At 41.2% G+C, this 26,150-nt stretch overlaps 1 protein-coding gene across 2 annotated transcripts; it reads left to right on the top strand.

Annotated features, from left to right (window-relative positions):
- The first annotated feature begins 3,241 nt into the window (after positions 1–3,241).
- nme5 (NME/NM23 family member 5) lies at positions 3,242–25,338 on the top strand. Of its 2 annotated transcripts, none has more exons than XM_020525695.2 (5): positions 3,242–3,535; positions 12,506–12,711; positions 13,220–13,320; positions 22,307–22,425; positions 24,212–25,338. In XM_020525695.2, the coding sequence occupies exons 1-5, from the start codon at positions 3,407–3,409 to the stop codon at positions 24,287–24,289; spliced, it is 633 nt and encodes a 210-aa protein (XP_020381284.1). In that variant the 5' UTR covers positions 3,242–3,406; the 3' UTR covers positions 24,290–25,338. The 2 variants fall into 2 exon arrangements, with proteins under 2 accessions (XP_020381284.1, XP_048459820.1); XM_048603863.1 differs by having other exon boundaries at positions 22,307–22,435.
- The last annotated feature ends 812 nt before the right edge of the window (positions 25,339–26,150 follow it).

The following is a 26,150-nucleotide window of genomic DNA, read 5'->3' as shown; positions in this document are numbered from 1 at the left end:
ATTGGCCTTGCTAAATTGCCCATAGTGCCCAGGGATGTTTAGATTAGGTGGGTTAGACAAGGGAAATGCAGGGGATGGGGAATGGGTCTGGGCAGGAGGGGCTGTGTGGACTTGTTGGGCCGAATGACCTGTTTCCACACTAGAGGCTAGCTGTGTTCTGTGGTCACGTTTGTTGTTTTTTGTCTCCAATCTTTTTTCATGTAAGGTTTTAAATTGACATTTTTTTTCAATCCTCTGACACACTTCCAGACTCTGATTTGTAGAAAATTACCACTAGTGCATCCACTATCTGTAGCTACTTCCTTTTTAATATCTTAGGATGTATTCCATCAGGTCCAGGGGCCAACTGGTTTTTAGTCCTGTTATTTTCCTTAGTACTTTTTTTTAAACTAATGGTAGTTATTGTGTTTATTTCCTGTCCTTTTTGTCCCTTTTTAATATTCAGTTATTTTGGGATGCTTTGCTTATTTATTGTGAAGACCGATATAAAGTATTTTTTCAGTTGTTCCCCAATTTCCTGGTTCCCCATGATTTCCCCAGCCTGTGTTTACTTTGGCCTCATATATTTTTAAAAGAACCTCTTGCAAGTAATGTCAAGACTGATAGCGAGTTTTACCCTCGGTTTTTATTTTCTCCCTTTGTAGTTGCTCTTTGCTGGTGAAGAAAACTTTTGCAATCCTTTATCTTACCACGAATCCTTGCCACAATATGTATGTTTTTTTTCTTTCAATGTTGCTATAATTCCCTGATTAGCTATGGTCAGTTTATTTCCTTCCGAGAATCCTTCCTTACTGGCATATGTCTTTCCTGTAAGGCATGAATTTTTTTTCTTTAAGTTTGTCATTGCTCCTTATCTGTCTTTGCTGCTAAACTCCTCCCCCCCCCCCCCCCGTCCATTCCAGGTAGTTCTGCCCTCCTTCCTTTTTATAATCGCCCTTTAAGCTGAGCACAATTGTTTCTGACCTAGGTTCCACTTCCTCTACCCCACCTCAACCCCAACTTAAAAACTTGGCATTTGCAGAACATTTTGAGTCTAAAATTTGTTCAAAACAGGAACCAAAGTGTTTACAGGTGATGGGTTGCTCTGGGGTCCCATAGGACTCAGCACTAGGTTTCCTGCTTTGTGATACCAATGTTTTCAGACTCGCTGGGAGGAAATATGATTTAAGAAGTTAATAATTGCCAATTTTGTTACGTGGCTGCTTATGAAGAAAACTGGATTTCAAAGATTAGTATATACTGGCATGGTGGGGAGTGTGGTTTAACAGTTCAAATGGAGTTTAATCATGAGGTGGGAGTTGATGACTTGGAAGTTTAACAAGGAAAGAGAATGCACAAATAATGGTAGGATACTATGAAGTATAGAGGAGCAGAAACTTAAAGGGATCCTTGAAGGTGACAGATGCTCAAGAAGGCATATGGGCCTTTGTTAACTCGGGCGTAGAATGCACTGATAGAAGTTATCCTGGTACTGTAGGAAAGACTAGTTAGGCCACTGTTAGTGTTGTGTGCAGTTCCAGTTGTCATGTTAAAAGTATGACAGTATACAAGGTTACAAGGATGCGTAATGCTAGTTATAAGGGAAGATTGCATAGGCTAATGTGTTTTCTTTGATCTCTAACAAATGGTTGTGCGCTAAAACCTGGCAAGTTTTTCAACCAATGTGTACTCAAAGGATTGAATCCTCTTCCACATTTGTGCATTTATAAAGTTTGTGTTCCTACTAATCTGCATATTATCTCCTCTTGTTTGCAGAACTTGCTGTGGTCTTCAGCAAAACGTAATACTGTCAAAGCTGCATTTGTTTCTCTAACTCTGGATGTCTTTCAAAAAGCAGTGCTGAACACCTTAACATCTCTAAGGAACCACAGTAAATGCAGATGGGGAATTCTAGGAATCTGGCAATGGTGAATGAAGGGTGAAGTGTACACGACAACATAGTGTGACTCATCACCTCAATATTCTGCTCTTGATCCCATGCTATTTACGCATGAATGGAGCAACAGTGGAAAAACAAAGAGCTAACATTGCCAACTGAACACCTGTCTTACCCTGGTAGACCTCCAAAAACAATTGCCCATAATTTCTTGATAGGTATGTGGCCAGGTTTCGATCACATGTCAAGCTACAAGGGCTGCCATCACCTTGCTGCTGAAGCCCCTGAAATGTATGCTGTTCACCTGTTGTGCTGCTGAGGGCTTTTTATTTAAAACCAAACTTTAGCACCTCTCCCTAACTTTGTCTCCTATGGGTGGTCTCACCAAGAGCGAGGAGCTGCTGACAAAATCACTAGTCAGCGTAATCAACACTATATCAAGCTAGTGATCATCCGGGGGAGGGGCTGAAGAAATCTAATAATCCTTTTAAGTATTTCTGTAGATGACTTGTCCTTTGAGAGAGCTATTGCAAGATTAGTATTAGTAATTCAACTGATTTCAAAGTGTAGTACAGTGTATAGTTGAAGAATTTGATTTCAAAACGAAATTCATTCAATAAAAAGATCTTTGTATACATCAATAGTCACTCGATCAATTTGAATCTGTCATGGAGGCATAGCCTCAAAATAAGGAGAAGCAGATTTAGGACTGAGTTGAACAGGAACTTCTGCACCCAAAAGGGTTGCCGATCTGTGGAATTCCCTGCTCAGTGAAGCAATTGAGGCTACCTGGTTGAATGTTTTTAAGGCAACGATAGATTTTTGAACAGTAAAGGAATTAAAAGTTATGGTGAGCGGGTGAGTGGAGCTGAGACCATGAAAAGATCAGCCATGATCTTAATGAATGGCGGAGCAGTTTCGATGGTTCAGAATGGCCCACTCCTGCTATTTCTTATGTTCTGTACACAATGTTTACATATGTAGAACAAACAAACCCAAGGCATTTCTTTCTTGTGCAAGACTATGCTTACATACACTCGAGGCACGTGGAGGCTCTGATAACTGGACAGGCCCCTATTGTATAGGTGGCTGTGTAGATATGGAGCTACCTGCAGCGAATGCTAAATACACTTTTCATTTCCAGGAGTTGGCTAGTGCCAATAACCTGATTTTTCCTACCGTTATTAGGAATGTGAATGCAGCATATTGGAGAATATAGAATAGGGCGTTTAATGCGAGCGAGACATTAATTCCGAAATAACTTGCCCTCGATGTAAACGGATAGGGGATCAGTTGCTTCTGCAAAGTCTCCTGGGAGAGGGATAGAAACACCGTGTTCCTTAGCAACCAGTTGTAGACAAGGGCAATGAGAGAAACTTGCGTCGTGTTTTATACGGCTGTTGGACTCACCGGCGCAATTAACAAGTGTAAAAGTCATTTTAGGATTCTCATTTTCTTGCTGCCGTTGCAGAGTTGCCCCCCGCCCCAGTCGTGCGGTTTGTAAGAGTTTTGTCCAGCGGGCACTGAACAATGGATAACGTGCAGGCTGCTGCAGCGATCGATGTGAAGAGCACACTCGCTCTCATCAAACCCGACGCCATCGAGAACGCCAACGAAATTGAAGATATCATTCTGCGATCTGGGTTCACCATTCTTCAGGTACATTGTGTGGTTTGTCCTGGGCATTGCCAGTCAATGCAACTTTTACAGACCCACACACGACACGTAGAATTCTGGGTGTGAATGTTTTACACTCAATACAACTCTTATTTAAGAGGGCTTAGGGGAGAGAGGTCTTTTCTCGTTTTTTTTGCTTTTAAAAAAAGTTGAGTTCAGTTTATCATTCGCAGTTTTGTCTCACCGTTTAATTTGTAGGTGCCGTTAAATATCAAAACTATAGAGAGACCTACTGTAAAGGGCAAGAAATGGACAAATTTTGCTGCAATGTTTTTTTCTCTCTGAAATCTTTTGGCAAACACCACAAAGCAGGATAATTAGCGGAGGCGGCGATAAATTGATTTTCACCCTAGAGTGAAATACCACCGCAGTAACCCAAGTTAGTTCTTAATAGGACCGTGGCTGTTTTAGGTATAAAGATCAAGATACAGAAGACGGAGAGAGACGAACAGTACGAAAGGAGAGTTCAGAAATAGGTATCAGACACTCCGTAAATCTGAGGCAGAGTAATGTGGGTTTGGACTGCATGTACTTGAATACATGCAGTGTGGTAAGATAAGCCTGAAGGGATGCAAACGCAAGTAGTTAGAAATAGATGTGGTCTATTTGGTCTCTCAAGTATATTTCATCATCCAGTAAGACAGTTGGTGTTCTGCTTGTCTTTCTAATTTCACATTTCCCCTTCATCCAGAACCCGAGATTCACATCAAGCAATGAGATCAATCTACCTATATCTTAAAAATCATCTGAGGCAGAAAATTCCAAATTGTCTCAAAAATCTCCTTTATCTCTATCCTAAAAGGCAACACAACTTTTAAACTTAGCCCCTACTTCTGCACACATTCATAAGAGAAAAATCTTTTTCATATCCACTTTGTCAAGACAATTCAAGATCTTACAGACTTCAATAAAATCACCCCTCACTCTTCTAAACTCCAGTCAAATCCAGCTCAGACTATCTAACCTTTCCTCATAAGACAGCTTGCTCATTCCAAGTATCAATCCAGTAATTTTTTCTGAACTGTCATCAACACATTTACATTCTTCCTCAAATAAGAAAACCAAAACTGTACTCTAGATGTGGTCTCTCTAGTGCCCTGTATAACAGAAGCATAGCATCTTTAATTTTAATGTTCAATTACTCTCCTAAATTGGATACTATTCCTTTAGCTGCCTTGATTATTTGCTGAACTTGCATACTAGCTTTCAGTGACTCATGCACTAGAACGCACTTAGATCACTCTACACCTTGAAATTCCACAATTATTCTGTTTAAGTAATACGCAGCTTTTAAATTCTTTCCCCCAACATGCACAACTTCACATTTTCTCATATTGTACTCCATCTGCCAGATTTTTGTTCATTCTCTCAACCAACCAACTATATCCATTTGCAACATCCTTATGCCCTCTTCACAAAATGCTCTTCTACCTGTCTTTGTGTCATCTGAAAATTTAACAACCATGCATTTGCTCCCTGCCTCTAAGTCATTGATGTAAAAGGTAAAAAGCTAACGACTAAGCACAGGCCTCTGGGAATCTGTTCATCATGTCCTGCCAATCAGGAAAAGACCAAGTTGTGTATATTGTGGCTGATTTGTTTTCTGCCAATCTTACATCCATGTTAAGATGTTAACCTCTACACCATACTTTATGTTGAATCTTGTCAAATGACTTCTGGAAATCCAAGTACTGTATGTCAATGGCCTTTTGTTAACCCACATCACATACTACTCCATTAAAAAACTTCAGTATTAGTTAAACACAATTTCTCTTCCACAAAACAATGCTGCTTTTTCCTTATTTCCCGAAGGTTTTTCAATGTGTCTACCAAAGACCATCTCGATGAACGATACTAACACCTTCTCCACAATAAACCTCAAGCTAGCAGATCTATTGTTTCCTGTTTCTTACATCCCTCCCATCTTGATTAAAACGGTTACATTTACTATTTTCCAGTCTGATGGGACCTTTCTTAGAATTTAATAAATTGAAAATTTAACACCAACACATCTACTACCTCATTAGCCACTTCCTCTTCGAAACTTAGGATGAAGTCCATCAGGAACTGGGGACATGTCAACTGTAGATCCAACAGTTTACTTAGCATCACCTCCCTAGTGATTGTAATTTTTTCTGTTCTACTCTCCCTTCTACCTCCTGACTTACAGCTATTACTGGAATGTTTTTGTATTCCCTACAGTGAAGACAGAAGCAAAATGTTTGTGCATTTCATCAGCCATTTCCTTATTATTTACTATTAACTCCAAATTCTCATTCTCTAGATGACTACCATTCACTTTACTCTTTTTCTTTTCTAGATAAGTGAAACAGTAGAACTCAGGGGAGATGGTGCTGTCGTGGTGATGCCACTGGATTAGTGACCCAAAGGCCCAAGCTACTTTTCTAAGGGCATCAGTTCAAACCCCACCATAGCAAATGGTGAAGCTTGAAAATTCAATAAAATCTGAATTAAAAGCTTGTCTACTGATAGCCACATATCAGTTATCATAAAAAAAACCCATCTGGTTCACTCCTGTACTGAGAAAATCTGCTTTTGGGGGAAGCACGGTGGCTCAGTGGTTAGCACTGCAGCCTCACAGCACCAGGGATGCAGGTTCGATTCCAGCCTCAGGCAACTGTCTGTGTAGAGTTTGCACATTCTCCCTATGTTTGCGTGGGTTTCCTCCGGGTGCTCCAGTTTCGTCCCACAGTCCAAAGATGTGCAGGCTAGGTGGATTGGCCATGCTAAATTGCCCGTAGTGTTCAGGGGTGTGTGGGCTATAGGGGGATGGGTCTGGGTGGGATGCTTCAAGGGTCGGTGTGGACTTGTTGGGCCGAAGGGCCTGTTTCCACATTGTAGGGGTTCTATGATGATTCATGTAATCCCTTTTTACAATTCTAATTAGTATCTTCTCATACCCTTTTTCCTCTTGATTAATCTCTTGGTCATTCTCTAGCATTCTTCATATTTTATCCAATCATCTGACCTGTTACTGTTCTTTGAGCCTTCTCCTTAAATTATGCTTTCCTTAACCATGGTTGATGGGTCCTCCCCTTAGAATGCTTCTTTCTGGGTATTCTGAAATATCTCAATGAATGTCTGCCATTGTTTCTGAACTGAAAAATCCCCTACTCAAGTATCCCTTTTTCAGTCTCGTTTGCTCAGCATTCATGTCCATATAATTGCTGTTATGTAATTTGAAAGTAATAGACTTAGATATGATCTTCTCCCTGTCAAACTGGATGTAAAATCATGTTACAGTCTCTGCTACCTACAGTCTCTACCTTTACCGTAAAATCTTCTATTAATCCTGTCACATCACACAATATCAATCCAACATAATATAGTGAGAATGATGAACATAACTCAAAGAAGGGGAATATTGTGAACTTAATATTTCTTGCTATGATGTATTCAGGAAAGATATAAAAGAAAAGGAGAGCAGCAGAATTGATCAACTAAATATGATTGATGAGTGATGTTGTTGAAGGCCAAAGACTGGATTTATTTGTTTAGAATTAAGGAACGGTAGAGGAGTTAGTACAATAATGGCTTCATATTTTATGTCACAAAAGAGTGGGAAAGAGATACTGGGAAAATTTGCAGGCTAAATACTGAGAGATGCAAGAGTTATAGAGTAGCAAGGTGAGTGCCAATTACTCCAAAATAGACTGGGACAGAGGCAGTGAAAGGGTAAAGATGGAGAAAAATTCTTTAAAATGTGTAATAGAAAACTTTCTTCATCTACATGTTTCTATCCCAATGAGGAAGGAAGAATTGTTATATCTAAATTTTGGTGTAGTGCAGAATTGAACATGTTTCAGGGGAAACTTTTGGGAACAATGATCTGAATGTGAGAGTTAGGTCCTTTTCCTTTCCCATAATTCTGATGAAGAGTCACTGGATTCGTAGTGTTACCTCTGTATTCTCCCCACAGATGCTGACAGACCTGATGAGTTTCTCCAACACTTTTTGTTTTTGTACAAAATGAGATTTGATTGGCAACAAGTAGTCAATCAAATGATTTGATATGTGGAATTATAACCAGATGTCAATTACAAAAGCCTTTCCTCTGCAGCAGGAAACACCTAAAGCCTGAAAAAGAAGTTTAGTTTCCCTTTCTCAATTGCCATAAGCTATTGCTGGTAACCAATAAGTCAGAGACATTATAAGTTATGAATCAGTTGCTCTATACCTCCTGTAAGCTAGTGAAAGTACCTGGAGAAAAGAGATTGAGGAGCAAGAAGTCCTGACATGCCAAAAGGATCATCTTCGTTAGCCCTGTGGACAAGGACAATTAAACTGTTTTCCCAGTCTTTCCTCTATCCATTACACAATACTTTTTGTCTGTTCATCTGCATATGCATGTATAGGGAGATTTATCAGAAGGATAGTCGTTTTAACTAGTAAACTTAAATGTTAACTGTTCAGAGTTGTTGACCTATAGCCAGAGTCTATTTATTTACAATAATCAGTAATTCATGTTAACTCCAGAGATCTGGTTCATGCTGTCTGTTAACCTGGGTCTACTTTAGTAAAATCTTTAACATTTGTGACAACTCCAGGCATAGCAGGACATGATTCGTAGTGCATTTACCCTAGTGAGTTGTCACAAAATATAAGGAAAGCATCCAGGCTTGCTGAATGTCTAAAGCTATATTGCTTTAAATGAACAAGAAAAGGCTGGCTTATGACAAATACCTGTATCATTTTCATTTTATCTTAGAGAACCAAACTGAATAGATAATACTCAGAGGAAATACACAAAGGAAATAAGGGGTACAGAAAGTTTTGGAGAATAGAGTCATAGATCATGAAAAACAGACCCTTTGGTCCAACCAGTACAGGCCGAACAGAATCCCAAGCTAAACTAGTCCCACCCACCTGCATTTGGCCCATATTCCTCCAAACCTTTCCTATTCATGTACTTATCCAAATATCTTTTAAACATTGTAACTGTACCTGCACCCACCACTTCCTCAGGAAATTCATTCTACATGTGAACCACCCTCTGTGTAAAAAAATTTGGCCCTCATGTCTTGTTTAAATCTCTCTCCTCTCACCTTAAAAATATGCCCCCTAGTCTTGAAATTTCCCATTCTAGGGCAAAGACAAATACCATTGACTCTGTCTATACCCCTCACTATTTTATAAACTTCTATCAGGTCACCTCTCAACATCCTATACTCCAGTGGAGAAAGTCTCAGACTATCCAGCTTTCTTTATAACTCAAACCTTCCATACCCAGCAAAATCCTAGCAAATGTCTTCAAAACCCTCTCCAGATTAATAATATCTTTCCTATAACTGGGTGACTAGAGCTAGACAAAATATGATTGGACCTGTAAAGAGTGTAAAAGCGAAAGAAACTCATCCAGGCAGGTGAGTGATATTGGAGTTTAACTTGTATGAGGTAAATCTGTGACCCACTGTAGTGGACATCCATAATTCCACAAAAGAGGCCTCATCAATGTCCTGTACAACCTCAACATGACTTCCCAAATACTATACTCAAAGGACTGAGCAATGAAGACAAGCATGCCAAATACCTTTTTAACCATTTGGAGATAGCAAGAACTGCAGATGCTGGAGTCAGAGACCACACAGTGTAGAGCTGGAGGAACACAGCAGGCCAGGCAGGATCAGAGGAGCAGGAAAGTTAACGTTTCATGTTGAACTTTCTTCAGAAATGGGGAGGGGGAAGAGAGCTGGGAAATAAATAGAGAGAGCAGGGGTAAGGCTGGGGAGATGAGGTGGGATGGTGATATGTGAATGCAGATAGAGAGTGGTAGGGGGTAGTAGCAACTGCCGATGCTGGAGAATCTGAGATAACAAGGTGTAGAGCTGGATGAACACAGCAGGCCAAGCAGCATCAGAGGAGCAGGAAGGCTGACGTTTCGGACCCTTCTTCAGAAATTTCTCGGAGAGTGGTAGGGGGTGGTCAGTGGGATGGGTGGGGCAGATAGGTGGGAGAGAAGATGGATAGGTTGTGTCGGATCAAGGAAGTGGGGATGAGAGGGAAGGTTGGACATGGGATGAGGCCGGGGTGGGGAGATTTTAAAACTGGTCAATTCTATGATTAGATCATCTGGCTGAAGGCTCCCGAGGCGGAATCTGAGGTGCTGCTCCTCCAGTTTGCCGGTGGTGTCATTGTGGCACTGGAGGAGGCCCAGGATGGACACATCACCCAGGGAGTGGGAGTTAAAATGGTTGGTGACCGGAAGGTGTTGTCGATGATTGTGTACAGAGCACAGATGCTCTACAAAATGGTCCCCGATTCTGCACTTGGTCTCACTGATGTAGAGGAGGACACATCGGGAGCAATGGATACAGTAGACCAAGTTGGAGGATGTACAGGTGAACCAGTGTCGGATATGAAAGGTTTGCTTTTTGCCTTGAATGGAAGTGAGGAGGGTGGTGTAGGGGCAGGTGTCACATTTCCTGCTGTTGCAGGGAAAGGTGCCGGGGATAGTGGGGAATGTGGAGTGGATGAGGGAGTCGCGGATAGAGTGATTCCTACAGAAGGCAACTTCTCCTTTAACTCCTCCTACTTCCTACAGACTAACAGGGTGGCCATGGGCACCTACATGGGTCCTAGCTATGCCTGCCTCTTCATAGGATACGTGGAACAGTACCTTTTCTACTGTTACACTGACACCATCCCCCACCTCTTCCTCCTCTGCAATGATGATTGTATTGGTATTGCCTTGTGTTCCCATGAGGAGCTTGAGCAGTTACCAACTTTACTAACAACTTTCATCCCAACCTCAAATTCACCTGGATCATCTCTGATACCTCCGTCCCCTTCCTGGAACTCTCTGTCTCCACCTCTGGTAACTGCCTCAATCCTGATATCTATTTCAAGCCCACTGACTCCCATAGCTACCTGGACTACACCTCCTCTCACCCAGCCTCCTGCAAGAATGCGATCCCTTACTCCCAATTCCTCTGCCTACGCTGCATCTGCTCCCAAGACAGAGCGTTCCATTTCTGGACATCCCAGATGTCCTCCTATTTCAAGGACCGTAACTTCCCCCCTCCGGTGACCAAAAATGCCCTTAACCCCATCTCTTGCATTTCCTGCACTTCTGCCCTCAAACCCCCTCCCCCCAACAAAAATAAAGACAGAGACCCCTGGTCCTCTCATATCACTCCACCAACCTCCGCATCCAATGTATCATTCTCTGCCACTTCCACCACCTACAATTCGACCCCAAGACCAAAGAGATTTTTCCCTCCCCACCTACCTGCCTTTCGTAGGGACCGTTCTCTCTGCGACTCCCTTGTCCGCTCCACACCCCCCACTAACCCCACCACCCCGGCCCCTTTCCCTGTAACTGCAGGACGTGCGACACCGGCCCCTACACCTCCCCCCTTACCTCTATTCAAGGCAAAAAGCAAACTTTTCATATCCGGTAGGGGTTCACCTGCACACACTCCAACTTGCTCTATTGTATCCATTGCTCCCTCTACGTTGGTGAGACCAAGAGTAGACTTGGAGACCGTTTTGTAGAACACCTGTGCTCTGTACATGACAAATGACAACAACCTTCTGATCACCAACCATTTTAATTCCCCCTCCCACTCCCTGGGTGACGTGTCCGTCCTGGGCCTCCTCCAGTGTCACAATGACACCACCTGCAAACTGGAGGAGCAACACCTCATATTCCACCTTGGGAGCCTACAGCCCGATGGCCTAAACATAGAATTCACCAGTTTTAAAATCTCCCCACTCCCGGTCTCAGGCCCACCTCCTTGCCTGGACACAACCTGTTCTTCTTCCCCACCTATCCACCCCACCCTCCCCTCTGACCAATCCCCACTACCCCCTACCTGCATCCAACCTATCACCACCCCACCTACCTTTCCCCAGCCCCACCCATCCCCCTTCCCATCTACTTGACCTGACACAACCTGTCCATCTTCTCTGCAACCTATCCATCCCACCCATCCCACTGACCAACCCCCACCACATTCTACCTGCATTCACCTATCATCATCCCACCTACCTTTCCCAGCGCCCCCCTTCCTTTCTCTATTTATTTCCCAGCTCCCTTCCCCCTCCTCATTTCTGAAGAAGAGTCCCAACCTGAAACGTCAACTTTCCTGTTCCTCTGATGCTGCCTGGCCTGCTGTGTTCCTCCAGCTCCACACTGTGTTGCCTTTTTAACTACCCTGTCTACATATGACGCAAACTTCAATGAATTATGTACCTGCACCCCTAGGTCCCTCTATTCTACAATACTATCCAAGGGCCTACTATTAATTGTATCAGCCCTACCTTTTTTTAATAGATTAGCATAAGATGTAAAAATTGACACAAAAATCTTTTATAAAGACCTAAAATAAAATTAGTGTAGGATTTTTTGGGAACCAGAAAGGTAATTGTCTCCTTCTTTGATAGAGATAAGAAACAATTTTGGTAGGAAGGATTTATAGTACAGGGCCGTACATAATAGTTGCAGTTGGGCAGAATATAAATCGGGAAACCAGCTGCATGGTGCTTGGAATAGAGAAAGACAACTGTTGAAACCTCGACTTGAAATACTCAGAAGAAAATAACTATCATTAGGACCAGTCAATAAAACCTTCATTATGGCATAGGTTGAAGGACATTAGCTTGTTCAACGTTTACTGCCTAGGGAAATAGGATTAAACCCAACTTATTAGAAATTGAGAAATGTGCTGGTGGTGGATTTTTTTACTTGTTTTAAGTAGTATGTTTTGGTTTGAGATGTCAAGAATTATTAAGTTAAATTTAAGGTAGATGAGTTCCTGTTTGACATTGATTCAAGATCAGGAGAAACCTGTTTTGCTACAAACACATCTCAAACTTGCTTCTTGCCAGTAGTTATCTTATTGAATTAAAAACAGCACTCACTTATTTAGTCATCAATTCACGTTTTTAAAATATGTATGATATTGCCTGAACTTTCTTTTCTCATTACAGAAAAGGAAAGTATATTTGAGTCCAGAGCTGTGCAGTGAAATTTATGCTGCACATTATGGAAAAATATTCTTTCCCAGTTTAACAGCATTCATGAGTTCAGGACCAACAATTGCCATGGTTATTGCCAGAAATCAAGCTGTAGCATTCTGGAGGGAGTTGATTGGACCTGCAAATAGTGTAAAAGCTAAAGAAACTCATCCGGGCAGGTGAGTGATCTTGAAGTGTAGCTTGTACGTGATAAATCTGTGGCCCGCTGTAGTGGACATCCTTAGTTCCACAATGATTGAGCACTTGTGCAGTGTAGGTGGGTGGGGTGTTGGTTTATCTAATCCAGTCAGGGAAAAGTGAATTATATAATTGATATGATCCTGTTAATGTCCGACTGTGTGGAAGATAGGCTTAGATTCTTTATCCCCAACAACAGTTTTGAAATCTGAGCACAGAGTGGGCTAAATGTAATTTTTTCAGTTGCAGATGATGTTTGGGTCTCTTCAATGATAAATTCAATAAGTTATAAATCAAAAGCTTTTGTCATTAGGAGCTGAAAGCTTTTTTAGTTACATTTGAGCAGCTTTGATAAATTCTTTAACATTTAAAATGCTGAATATAGTTTCTGTTTAAAAAATATTGTCATTAGTACTGCAGTTTTATATGTTAAAAAAGCAAAAAAAAAAGACACATTTGACCTGCTATATCAATGTCTGCCTGTTCCAGTATAAGAGCAATATATGGGACGGATGAGCTTAGGAATGCCGTGCATGGTAGCGAGACCTCTTCTGCAGCAGAGAGGGAAATACGGTTAATTTTTCCTAACAGTAAGTCTTTAATGTGGTGAGGCTATTCTTAATTTCAATGCTAATCTTGATTTTATTTTGATATATGTAATAGCAAACGTTGTCACATTTTTTATGTTTTATCTCTTGGTGCCAAAATGACAAGCAAAATAACCCAAATGGGTTTCATTTGAATAAGATGTTATGGAGAGCTGTATTGACATACTTTTCTAAAAGTGGTAAGAAATTGAATGTTTCATGAAAATGTGTAGAACTTCCCTGCAATAAATTAAAGCCCTGGCCATTCAGCAAAAAGAAACACACTCTGGTTTCTGGGATCTGTCATTAATGTTAGTGTAAACTCTGCATAAATGAATGAATGGGCTATTTAAATTTGTGTGTAACCTTTCAAAATACATTTCAGCCCACAAATTTTAGCACTATACTGGATGACAAACAGGAAAAAGAAATCCAGTGCATTGGTCTTTCAGGTCACTATCAAATAACTTCATTTTGTCACATCTCATGGGGGTAGCACATTGGAAATCAACATCCACTGTTCCCAAGGTCATCACAAAGGTTAAAGTTTTTCAAAGAAATACACAACATCCCCAAACTACCTGATTTTCAGACCTAGGTTGATTGAAAACACGGACCAGGTTTCCGTTCTAATTATTGCAGGTCATTAGATTCTAGCTGAATGTAAACAATTAAAATAAATTTATTAAACTCTAAAAATTAAAACTTTAAATCCCTTATAAACTCCCCCTTATCCATGGACATAAACAAGGGAAAACAAATACATGGGGTAGAGGGAGAACTGAAAAAAAAAAGTTCCATGGTCTTTGTTCACAAGATCTGTTGGGTTGATTCTTGCTGATCTGAAGGTTTTTCCTCAGCCTTCCTTTTTCCAAACCTTCCATTGGTCTGCAAAAGGTGCAGGGTGGCTGTTTCACTTTTGAAAGATCTATGAATATCACAAGTTGCAGCATTTGCTGAAGGAAAGATGAGCTGGTTTTTGTCAGGTTTAAACTGGTTTCTACAGAGAATTGAGTGGTTTACTTTTTGGTTGCTGGAGACGTGCTGGTTTCTTCTCTTCTGGTCTGACTAATTTCTGTGTCTTGTTCACAGCCTAAGTTGCATAGCTATCTGACAACCAATCACTCGGCAGACAGAGGACTGTTGCTATTGATATCTGGCTACCAGTTCACACCAATCAGCTTCACTTGTAACAACTCCTCAGCTTCGGTATATCTGCACTTTGCAGAAAACTGCAACTTTACAAACAGTTCACACAAGGTAGCAAATTAGGTGCTTTTAATACCTGCAGCCATCCTTGTAAATACCTGGTATTCAGAACATTTCTAACCATAGTTTGCTTAAAAAGCACAAAAATAAAAGGACACAGCTTTTACCTGTCTTTGCCCTTAAGAATACGCAACACCATTTCAAAATGTGTTTCATTACAAAACATGGGATTTACAAGAAGCAAAACACAAGATTTGCATCCATTCATTCTTTATGCACCCTTAGGCAAACATAAGCAATCTTAATATGCACTATACCTTTCACTTATTGTAACATTTTATATTCGGGTCAATGCATCTGCGATTTCGTTCTCTCTTTTGTAGTATGAATAACTTTTACGTTGAATGGTTGTAACAAAAAACTCTATCTAAATAATGTCACTTTCTGATTTTTAAACTTTCCAATGAAGGCTAGTGGATTGTGGTCAGTATAAATTAGTATTTCATTGTTATCATGTCACATATAGACTTCAAAGTATTGAAAAGGTAACCACAATCACCAAAGTTTGTTTCCACGGTATAGTACTGCTTCTGAAACTGATTTGCTGAGCCATCTTAAATTCAATACAGGTTTGCCCAGGCTGATTTCTTAAATTCTGAAAGCCTTCCCTATATGCCTGAGGCAGTAATTCATATGCAGACAATACAGTCTTCTTCACTGTGACAATGAAGCATAAGTTTCCTGTGTTTTGCCTGCCAATTTACTCTGCATAGGCAGTGTCAGTCCTTTTTTTCGCTAAGTTCATTTATCTACCCATTTTCTCAATTGACATGAAGAAAACCTGCACATCCTTTCCCTCAAACATTGGGAGGGCCTGTGCAAACTTAAACATTCTGTGCTGAACCTCAAATTCTGACTCAGGTTCTCCCCACTGGGACCTATTTTAGTATTTAACATCTCCTGCTCCAACTGTATCATTTTAAGCGTATGTTCATGTTTGCTTGCCTTTCCTTTCTCTTTAGCTTCTAATTCTAATCTCATTTCAGTTTTTAGTTTCTTCATTCTTTCATTCTCTCCTAATGCTCCAACCATCTCAGTTCTAACTGAATGTCACCTGATCCAGTGTTCCATTATCCAAAATAGTCTGCCTCCTCTTTATTTCCTCTAAGCTCAAGTTCAGTGCTAGTACTCTAATGATTTCTGCCTTTCTAGCTCTGTCAGGCAATGCCAACTCCAGTTTACTTAGTAGGTTTTGGAAGTTCCTTTAAGATTATAAGGGACAACTCTGCCACCTGCAGGAACTCCTTTGCTATTTCTAGTTCCACGTTTTATATATTCTCTAATCGGCCTGTTCAGCAATGTTATTACACGTAGTTGTACAGCATGGAAACAGACCCTTCGGTCCAACCAATTCATGCTGAACATAATCCCAAACTGGACTAGTCCCACCTACCTGCTCCTGGCCCATATCACGCCAAACCTTTCCTATTCATGTACTTATCCAAATGTCTTTTAATCACTGCAATTGTACCCACATCCACCATTTCCTCAGGAAGTTCATTCCATATGCGAACTACCACCTGTGGAAAAAATTTGCTGCCCATGTCTTTTTTAAATCTCTCTCCTCTCACCCTAATAATGTGTCCCCCCAGTCTTGAAATTCCCCTGTCCTAGGGAAAAGCCAACTGGCGTTGACTCTAACTATATCCCTCATTATTTTATAAACTTCCATAAGGTCGTCTTTCAACTTCCTACATTCCAGTGAAAGAAGTCCCAGCCTATCCAACCTTTCTTTATAACTCAAACGTTCCACACCCGGCAACATCCTAGTAAATCTCTTTTGAACCATCTCCAGCTTAATAATATCCTTCCTATAACTGGGCGACCAGAACTGGACACAGTATTCCAGAAGAGGTCTCATCAATGTCCTGTACAACTTCAACATGATTTCCCAACCACTATATTCAAAAGTCTGAGCAATGAAGGTGAGCGTGCCAAACACCGTTTTAGCCACCCTCTCTATATGTGACGCAAATTTCAAAGAATTACATACATGAACCCCGAGGTCCCTCTGTTCTATAACCCTACCCAAGGCCCTATTATTAATTGTATAAGCCCTACCTTTGTTTGTTGTACTAAAATGCAATACCTCACATTTATCCAGATTGAACTCCATCTGCCATTTTTCAGCCCATTGACCCATTTGAATCTTAGAAAACCTTCTCACTGACTACTGTACCACCAATTTTGGTGCTGTCTGCAAACTTACTAACCATGCCTTCTATATTCTCATCCAAATCAGTTAGATAAATTTGGAGCAGATGGGACTTGAATCCCGGGCCTCTCGTCTCAGAGGCAGGGTCACCACCACTGCCCTACAACAGCCTTCATTTCCATGTTTTAAGTACAGTGCAAAATCAGGTGTTTTCCTTCACCTTTGTCATTTACTGATACATCCGAATCTGTTGCCTCTGTTTCAAACCCAATCCAATCCCAGCCAAGAGTCCCCAGACATTATCATGATTCACTGAGGTAGTTCACTGGAAGTCAGGCCCCAGTATTCCAGGAGTTATAAAAAAGAGTTAAAGTTTTTGTTTGAAAGAAAGACACAACATCCCCAAACTATCTGATTTTCAGATCCAGGTTTCTCGTATTTAATAAGAAATCACTATTCATTTCAAGTCATTAGGTTGTAGCTATAGATAAGCGATTTAGCTAAATTACAAACAACTTTCACTCTAAGCAGTGTGTGCAACCACTCCAATGTTCAGCACATGGTGATCAGCACTAACACGTTAATTGCTGCATTAACTTCTGGTTCAGGAAGATGGTCTTGCACTCAGACCTCAAGGCCTGTGCAGCCAGTAAGAAAATTGGAGGTAACAAGATTTGTAACCTCCCCTTCTGCAAACAGACAGATGAATATGGTTTTCAGAAGGTAGGGAAGCCTTTAAAACCAGCAGAGGATAACTTAAATAAAGCAATGGGAGTGGATAGGGGAGATAAAATGTGAGGGTGAACTAGCTAGTAATATAAAAGAAAATTGCAAGAGATTTTTTATAGATATCTAAAAGTCAAGAGCGAGGCAAGAGTGGACATAGGACCACTGGAAAATGAGACTGGCGAAGTAGTAACAGGGAACAAACAAATGATGGAAGAACTGAGTAGGGACTTTGCATCAGTCTTCATGGTGGAAGGCACCAACAATGTACCAGAACTTTGAGAATCAGGGGACAGAGGAGATAGCTGAGGGAATGGTAGAGGCATTGGTGGTGATCTTTCAGGAATCACTAGAGTCAGGGAGGGTCCCAGAGGACTGGAAAATGGCTAACATAACACCACTGTTTAAGAAGGAAGGGAGGCAGAAGACAGAAATCTATAGGCCAGTTAGCCTGACCTCAGTCATTGGGAAGATTTTAGAGTCCATTAATAAGCATGAGATTGAAGAGTACTTGGTAGTGCATGGTAAAATAGGGCTGAGTCAGCACGCCTTCATCAAGGCAAAGTCATGCCTGACAAATCTTTTGGCATTCTTTGGGGAAGTAACGAGCAAGTTAGACAAAGGAGAACCAGTGGATGTGATCTATTTGGATTTCCAGAAGGCCTTTGACAAGGAGCCACACAAGAGGCTGCTAAATAAGATAAAAGCCCATCATTTTAGGGGCAAGATACTGACATGGATAGAGGATTAGCTTACTGGCTGAAGACAGAGAGTGGGGATAAAAGTGTCTTTCTCAGGATGGCAGGCGGTGACTAGTGGAGTTTCACAGTGCTCAGTGTTGGGACCACAGCTATTCAAGTTATATATTAATGATCTGGATGAAGGAACTGAGGGCACTGTTGCTAAGATGAATACAAAGATGGTGGAGGGACAAGTAGTGAAACGGAAGCAGGGACGCTGCAGAAGGACTTGTACAGGCTAGGAGAGTGGGTCAAAATATGGCAGATGGAATACAAGGTGGGAAAGTGTGAGGTTGTGTACATTGGTACGAAGAATAGAGGTGCATGCTATTTTCTAAACAGGGAATGCTTTTGCAAATCTGAAGCACAAAGGGTCTTGGGAGTCCTCGTTCAGGATTCTCTTAAGGTTAACATGGAGGTTCATATGGCAGTTAGGAAAGCAACTACAATATTAACATTCATTTCAAGAGGGCTAGAGGACAACAGCAGGGAATGTACTGCTGAGACTGTATAAGGCTCTGGTCAGATTGCATTTGGAATGTTATGAGCAGTTTTGGCGCCCATTTCTAAGGAAGGATGTGCTGGCATTGAAGGGAATCCAGAGGAGATTTACAAGAATGATCCTGATTATGAAGGGTTTGTCTAACGAGGAGTGGTTGAGGACTCTGGGTCTGTACTCCATGACGTTTAGAAAGATGATGGGGGATCTCATTGAAACTTAGAATGTTGACAGGTTGGATAGAGTAGATGTGGACAAGACGTTTCCACCAGTAGAAGAGAGACTACAACCTGAGGACATGGCCTCAGAGTTGAAGGGATGACATTGTTGGCATCCATGCCCTCTGCGGCAATGAGGCAAAGTCATCGAATGTATTTAAGACAGAGATAGATATGTTCTTGATTAGTAAGATTGACAGTTATGGGGAGAAGGCAGCAGAATGAGGTTGAGAAACTTATCAGCAATGATCAAATGGTGGAGCAGACTCAATAGGCCAAATGGCCTAATTCTCTCCTATATTTTATGGTCTCATGTACAAACAGGGGTTTTAAAAGAACATAGGGAGGGAGAACTAGAACATAAGTTTGGTAGTCTTTGTTCACAAGATTTTGTGGTTGCTTCTTCCTGATCTGAAGGTTTCTTCTTGACCTTCCTTTTTTCCCGAATGCTTCCACTGGTTTGTAAGAGACACCGGGTGGCTAGTTCATTCATGAAAGGTCTCTGACTTAAAAATTCAATTCAAAATCTCAACTTGTGGCTTTTAAAGTCATAGAGTCATAGCGCTGTACAGCATGGAAACAGACCCTTCAGTCCAACTCGTCCATGCCGACCAGATATTCTAAATTAATCTAGTCCCAATTTCCAGCATTTGGCCTGTTTTGCCTCTAAACTCTTCCTATCCATATACCCAGCCAGATGCCTTTTAAATGTTGTAATTGTACCAGCTTCCACCACTTCCTCTGGCGATTCACTCCATATATGCACCACCCTCTGTGTGAAAAAGTTGCCCAATAGGTTCCTTTTAAACTTTTCCCCTCTCACCTTAAACCTATGCCCTCAAGCTTTGGACCCCCCCCCCCTCCACCTCGGGGTAAAAACCTTGTCTATTTACTATCCATGCCCTTCTTGATTTTATAAACCTCTATAAGGTCAGCCCTCAGCCTCCGACACTCCAGGGAAAATCACCCCAACCTATTTAGCCTCTCCCTATAGCTCAAACCCTCAACTCCTGGTAAGATCCTTGTGAATCTTTTCTGAACCCTTTCAAGTTTCACAACATCCTTCCTATAGCAGGGAGATTTTGCTGAAAGAAAGATAAGTTGGTTTCTTCAGGTTTAAACTGCCTTACTGTAAAGAACTGAGAGAATCTGCTGGTTTCCGTTCTGGTCTGACTATTTTTTCTCTGTTTTGTTCACAGCCCATGGCTGTTCAGTAACAACCAGTCACATGGTTTTTGGGAGGCAGAGGATCTTTATCATTGCTGGCCACTTGTAAACAACCCTTCCACTCCAATTTGTCTGCACATTGCTGGAACCCACAACTACACAAACAGAGTTCACAATAGGGGTCAAATTCTATGCTTTCAAAACATGCAATGACCTTTCTAAATTCCTGGTTTAAAACAGTTATTTTTCATTTCAATCCACAGTTTTAAAACGCACTAAAAAATTTTTAAAAGGCACGGTCTTTACAATTTCCATTGTAATTTTTTGCTCTGTATTTCTGTCATTTAAAACGGAGAAAGAAACAACTTAGATCCACCACAGGAAGTGATGCAAATAACCTGCTTTGGCACAGCTTCAAGGTAGAGGTTCAAATCTTGCAGATGACAGATTGTTTGTTTGCTTTTTCAGACAGTATGCTCTTAGACCTCCAAACTGGTGTACCTGTCCTAGGTGCACTTTGGGCAAATTGCACAGGCGACTATATTGGTGAAGCTGTTAACATTGGTTTCTCACCAGTACTGTTAAAAGGGATCATAAACTATTTTGTTAGGTTGTTGGTCAATTACTTTTAACTTTTGCTTTGATTCTATAAGTAATTCATACTTTTTATTGCTGTCTACTGTTGAAGACATTTACCAGGGAGTGGTAGACAGATGCTAAAGGAGTTTTTACTTATTTCAAGATTTCTGCATAAGTCAGTTGCTCTCAGATATGGATACACTGGTAGACATTCCCCTTGGAATGCAGTATTGCTTTGAGACTGAATAGAGATCAATGGTGAGGAAGGCAAGCTGCAAGAAGGGGGTGGAGGTGGTGGTGAACGTTTAGCAGATTGTTCAATGAGTAGAGCCATAGAGTCAAACAGCATGGACCCAACCAGTCCATGCCGGCCATAATCCCAAACTAAACTAGTCCCACCTGCATGCGCTTGGCCAATATCCCTCCAAACATTGCTTATTCAACATTGTAACTGTACCCACATGCACCATTTCCTTTGGAATTCATTCCACACACAAACCACTCTCTGTGTAAACAAAAATGCCCTTTATGTCTTTTTTAAATCTTTCTCCACTCACCTTAAAAATATGCCCCCAATCTTGAAATCTCCCACCCTCAGGAGAGGACACCTGCCATTCACCTTACCTATACCCCTCCTGATTTTGTAAACCTCTGTAACGTCACCCCTTAACCTCATATGTTTCAGTGAAAAAAGTCTCAGCCTCTCCTTATAACTCAAAGCCTCCATTCCAGGCAACATCCTGGTAAATCTCTTCTGAGCCCTCCCCAGTTCATAATATCCTTCCTATAACAGGGTGACCAGAATTGGACACAGCACTCCAGAACAGGCCTCACCGAAGTCCTGTACAACCTTAACATAGTTTTGCTAACTGAACCTTAGTGACGCCCAATGTCTCTACACCTCAGTAATGAACCTGTCGTTGAAAAATGCCATCTGTTTTAGTTTGAACTGCCTCTTAGGGGCACTGCATGGTATACCTCTGATTGCGTACCATCTTGCTTTATTGAGAGAGAGAGAAAGGGGCGTATCAATCAGTTTGGCTGCTATGGCTGGTGTGATGTGAATAGCTGGCAGTTTGTCCCAGCTTTGAGATGTTGAGGTTTGCAGCTGTGCCACGTGTATGAGTTAATTGCCAGTTAAAACCCTGATTCTTGCAGAATTAGCTGTGGGAAGGTGTTTTGATTAGGCTCGGTAGATATTTGTGAGTGCTAGAAATGTGTGTGCAACATTGCCAAATGAAAGCAGATTCTCTACTAAATTGTGATGGTCTATACAGCTGAACAGCCTGTTAATCAGGCCCGCATTTAATTGTAGCTTGGGTCAGGTAATGAAGGGAATGTGTGGAACTTCATGTTTTCACAAAAAGTAAAGGAAGAGACTCTGAGGAAGAAAACCATTGTAAAATATCCACACTGTTTGAATGAAAAGGAGTACTATATATTAGCTGCTGTTTATCATCTTAGCAAGCATCATGTCTATAAAGACTATAAGCTAAAAAAATGAAGTTGAGTTTCTTAGTAGCCTCACTAGGGAGAGCAGGAAAGTAGAAAACATTCTAACAGGATTTTTTAAAGAAAATCTTGCTGTACATTTTTTAAAAATTGAGCTGAAACATTGAAAATTGATCATTTACAGCTACTGTTGACCATATTTCAAGCGCACAGGATGCAATAACATACCTGAGCAGATTTGTAAATCCTACATTGTTGTCTGGACTGACCGAACTCTGCAAACAAAAACCCACAGACCCTATCGTAAGTACTGGTGAGTTAATGAATTATGTACATGTGTTGAATGCTTGTAGAATCATTCCTATTCACCTAGAATTTTTTTATTCTACTTAAACTGGACATAAAGAATAATTTTCAGTAATTTAAACCCTGTTTAAATGCAACTCTTAATACTAGATTTTTACACTATTATAAGGTCTGCATTATCTTGGTCTGTTGTAAATTGTTGTAACAATGTTTTGCTGCAGTATTTCTAGCCTCTGACCTGCTCTTGTAGCCACTGTATTTATATGGCTAGTTCACTTCAGTTTCTGGACAATGGTAATTCCCAGGCTGTTGATAGTGGGGGATATAATGGTGGCAATGCCATTGACATTAATTTGCAAATCCTCTCTGGACACACGAGAGGTGCCAGAGGAATGAAGAACAGCTAATCTGGTAACATTATTTGAGAAGGATGGTAGGGATAAACCAGTGAACTATGGGCCAGTGAAGCTAACATCAGTGGTAGGGAAACTACCAGAAAAACATTCTGAGGAACAGAATCCATCTCCACTTGGAGAGACAAGGATTAATCAAGGATAGTCAGCATGGCTTTGTCATAGGGAACTCATGTCTGTCAGTTTGAATTAGTATTTTGAGGAAGTGACTAAATGTATGGATAAGGGTAGTGCAATGGATATAGTCTTCATGGACTTCAAGTTTTTTAACAGGTCTTGTGCATGAGACTGGTCAAGAAGAGTCCATTGGTCCCAATGCAATTTGACAAATTGGATCCAAAATTGACTTTGTGGCAGAAGGCAGGAGTGATGGGTGAAAGGTATTTCCGTAACTTGTGTTTAGTGGCATTCCACAGGATTCTGAATTGGTGTTTGTTGTGTACATTAATAATCTAGATGTGAATATCAGAAATGTGATCAGTAAGTTTACAGATGACATGAAAATTGATGATGGGCTGACCAGATGGATTGAACAGTTTAATCCTGAGAGGCATGAGGTGAGAGGACTAACAAGGCAAGGGGGTACAAGAGCAGTGAGGTTGTGATGTAGATGCACATGATGTTAATTAGGCCATAACTGGAGTACTGTGTGGCGTTCTGGTCACCACACTATAGGAAAGATGTGACTACATAAGGGAATGAAGGAGAAATTCACTAGGGTATTGCCTTGGCTGTGTGATTCAACTTGTTTTCCTCAGAGCAGAGAAGGCTGAGGCTGATTGAGGTGCACAAAATTGTGAGGGGTGTAGATAGAGTAGACAGGAAGAAACTTTTCCCCTTAGTGGATGGATCAAAAATCATGGGGGCATAGATTTAAGGTAAAGGGCAGGAAATTTAGAGGACATTTAAGAAAGAACTTTTCACCCAAAGGGTCATGAGTATTTGGAACTCACTGTCTGAAAAGGTGGTAGAGGCGGGAACCATCAGAACATTTAAGAAGCATTTCGATGATCATTTGATGTGCCCTGAGCTACAAAACCACAAATCAAGCACTAGGAAATGGGACTAAAGAAGAGAGATACTTGATAACTGGCATCGACATGTTGGCCATTAGGATGCTTTGTATACCAGATGCAGTAGGAAATGCTACTCTGAGATTAGATTAACTTAATTTTTTAGGAATAGTAGAGAGAGATTTAAACTGATCCACCCCAAAATAGGAAAACTAGATGCTAAAGTGGTTTGGAAATGGCTTCATTGGCTAGCACATGCATACATCATATTAATATCTGTGAAGGGTAATAATGGTTTAAAGAATGAAGTAGATTTTCATTTTAATATAATTGTATAAACTTTATTTTCTCCCACAGACTTGGCTTGCAGATTGGTTGCTTGAAAACAATCCAAACAAACCACACATCCGTGAAGGTATAGCAGAAGAGCAATGAAAATGGCTACTCTCACGGCCAGAAGGACAGGTGTTGGAAAAGCAAAGAGCACCTTTTTTAAAAAAAATCAGGAAAAGTGTGCTACGACGATAACTTAATCACTGTAAACCACTGATGATTCAAGTTTTCAAATGATTCTGGACAAGGCTGTCAAACTTATGCATTATATGGTGTAACCCTTTACCTTGAAGTAGATAACTTATGAAATCCTAGGGACTTGCATAGAGAATAAAGCTACAGGATCCTACAGTTTTTAAACAAATAAAATCAATGTTAATATGGAAAGTTGGAAAGGTAACACAATGTACAATATATTAGAGTATAAGTTGTAAATGTACAGAATTAGCACAGTAAATTTGGGTTAGCAGATAAACTGTGCATAAACAGCAGAAGCAGACAACACTGATCCCATGGATCGCTCAGCAACCCAACAAGTGACAACATAGATCACTAAATATTGTTTAAAATATTGGCTTCATCACAGGAGCTTTCAAATCTTTACATTGACGATCTAGCCCCTGCCCTTTTTAAAGCCATTCCAACTCAGACTGCCTCATCAACTGATCACCACCCAGTGGTTCAATCACGTCCCCTGAGACAGTGTTGCACTGGATTTCTGAGGCTGTATTCTAGCACCGACTTACAGGTATAGTTCCACCTCTTTTGCCGATAGCTCCATTAAGATGGCACTTGTTCTATATTTCTATGACCTCCTGCTCCAGGGCTGCACCAAGCAAGTACTGCTCATAAATATCTGGAGCCCCAAATCTCATTTGCAGTAACAATCCACAAAGCTTCTTCAGAGTCCGAACCGTCTCTGTATGAAACAACTCCAGTAATTTTTCCTGAGTCCTAACTACGGAGAGCTGCCAAACAGTTCCTGAGCCTTCAGTGAGTCCCCAGCAGCATTTTAAGCATGTGGAGCCATATTCTCCTAATCCTTCTTTACCACTGACTAAAACGGATTCTTGAACTGCTGTTCACTTACTCTCGTACTGATTTTAGTAACATGTTAAGGCCCTTGAAATAAACACTGTCCTTGTTCCTGGCAAGATGATAGATAATGAGCAGTGAATGTTGTAATCCCACCAGGCTGCTTACTACTTCTATGAAGGGAGGAAAGGGTAGGGGTAAACAGGAAGCGAAGGAGGGAGAGCATGAGGGGAGGGGGTGGTGGGCAGAGTGTATGGGAGAGCAGGGAGTGTGGGAGAGGAGCAGGAATATGTCGGGGTGGGAGCAGTGTGGGAAGGAGACAGAGTGTGGGAGAAGGAAGGAAGTGCAGAAGAGGGCATGGAAAGAGGGAAGGGAGAGTGGGTGTGTGCAAGAGAAAGAAGCTAAGGGTGGAAGAAGTGTGGGAGATGGGGGTAGGAAAGGCAGGGAATGTAGGTAAAGGGGTAGGGAAGTGTGATAGTGTGGGAGAAGGGGGCAGGAAAGGGAGGGAGTGTGGGGGAAGGGGAAGGGAGATTGTGGGAGGGAGAGGGTGGGAGGGAAGGTAGTATGGGAGGGAGGGTGGGTGAGGGAGATAGTGGGAGGAGAAGGGAGTGTGGGAGAGGGAGAGAGAGGAAGTGAATGGTAGGGGAGAGGGTGTGAAGGAATCACAGAGGCATTGGCAGAAGACTGGTGGACATCCAAGGTGGTACTGCTGTTCAAGAAAGGAGTGCAGCATTAACTAAGAATTTACAATCTAGTCAGTAACCTCCAGTGGGGAAGTAATTCTTAAGGACTGAATTAATTTGCATTTGAAGAGGTGGGGATTAATGAAGAGCAGTCAACATGGTTTTGCTAAGGGGAGGTCATGTCTGACAAACATGATTGCATATTTCAAAGAGACGATCAAGTGTGTAAATGAGGGCAATGCATT

The sequence above is a fragment of the Rhincodon typus genome, chromosome 12 (assembly GCF_021869965.1).
Source record: "Rhincodon typus isolate 14 chromosome 12, sRhiTyp1.1, whole genome shotgun sequence".
In the NCBI taxonomy this organism is placed as follows: Eukaryota; Metazoa; Chordata; class Chondrichthyes; order Orectolobiformes; family Rhincodontidae; genus Rhincodon; species Rhincodon typus.
The sequence above is the reverse complement of the archived record's forward strand: the minus strand, read 5'-3'. Positions and strand labels throughout refer to the sequence as shown.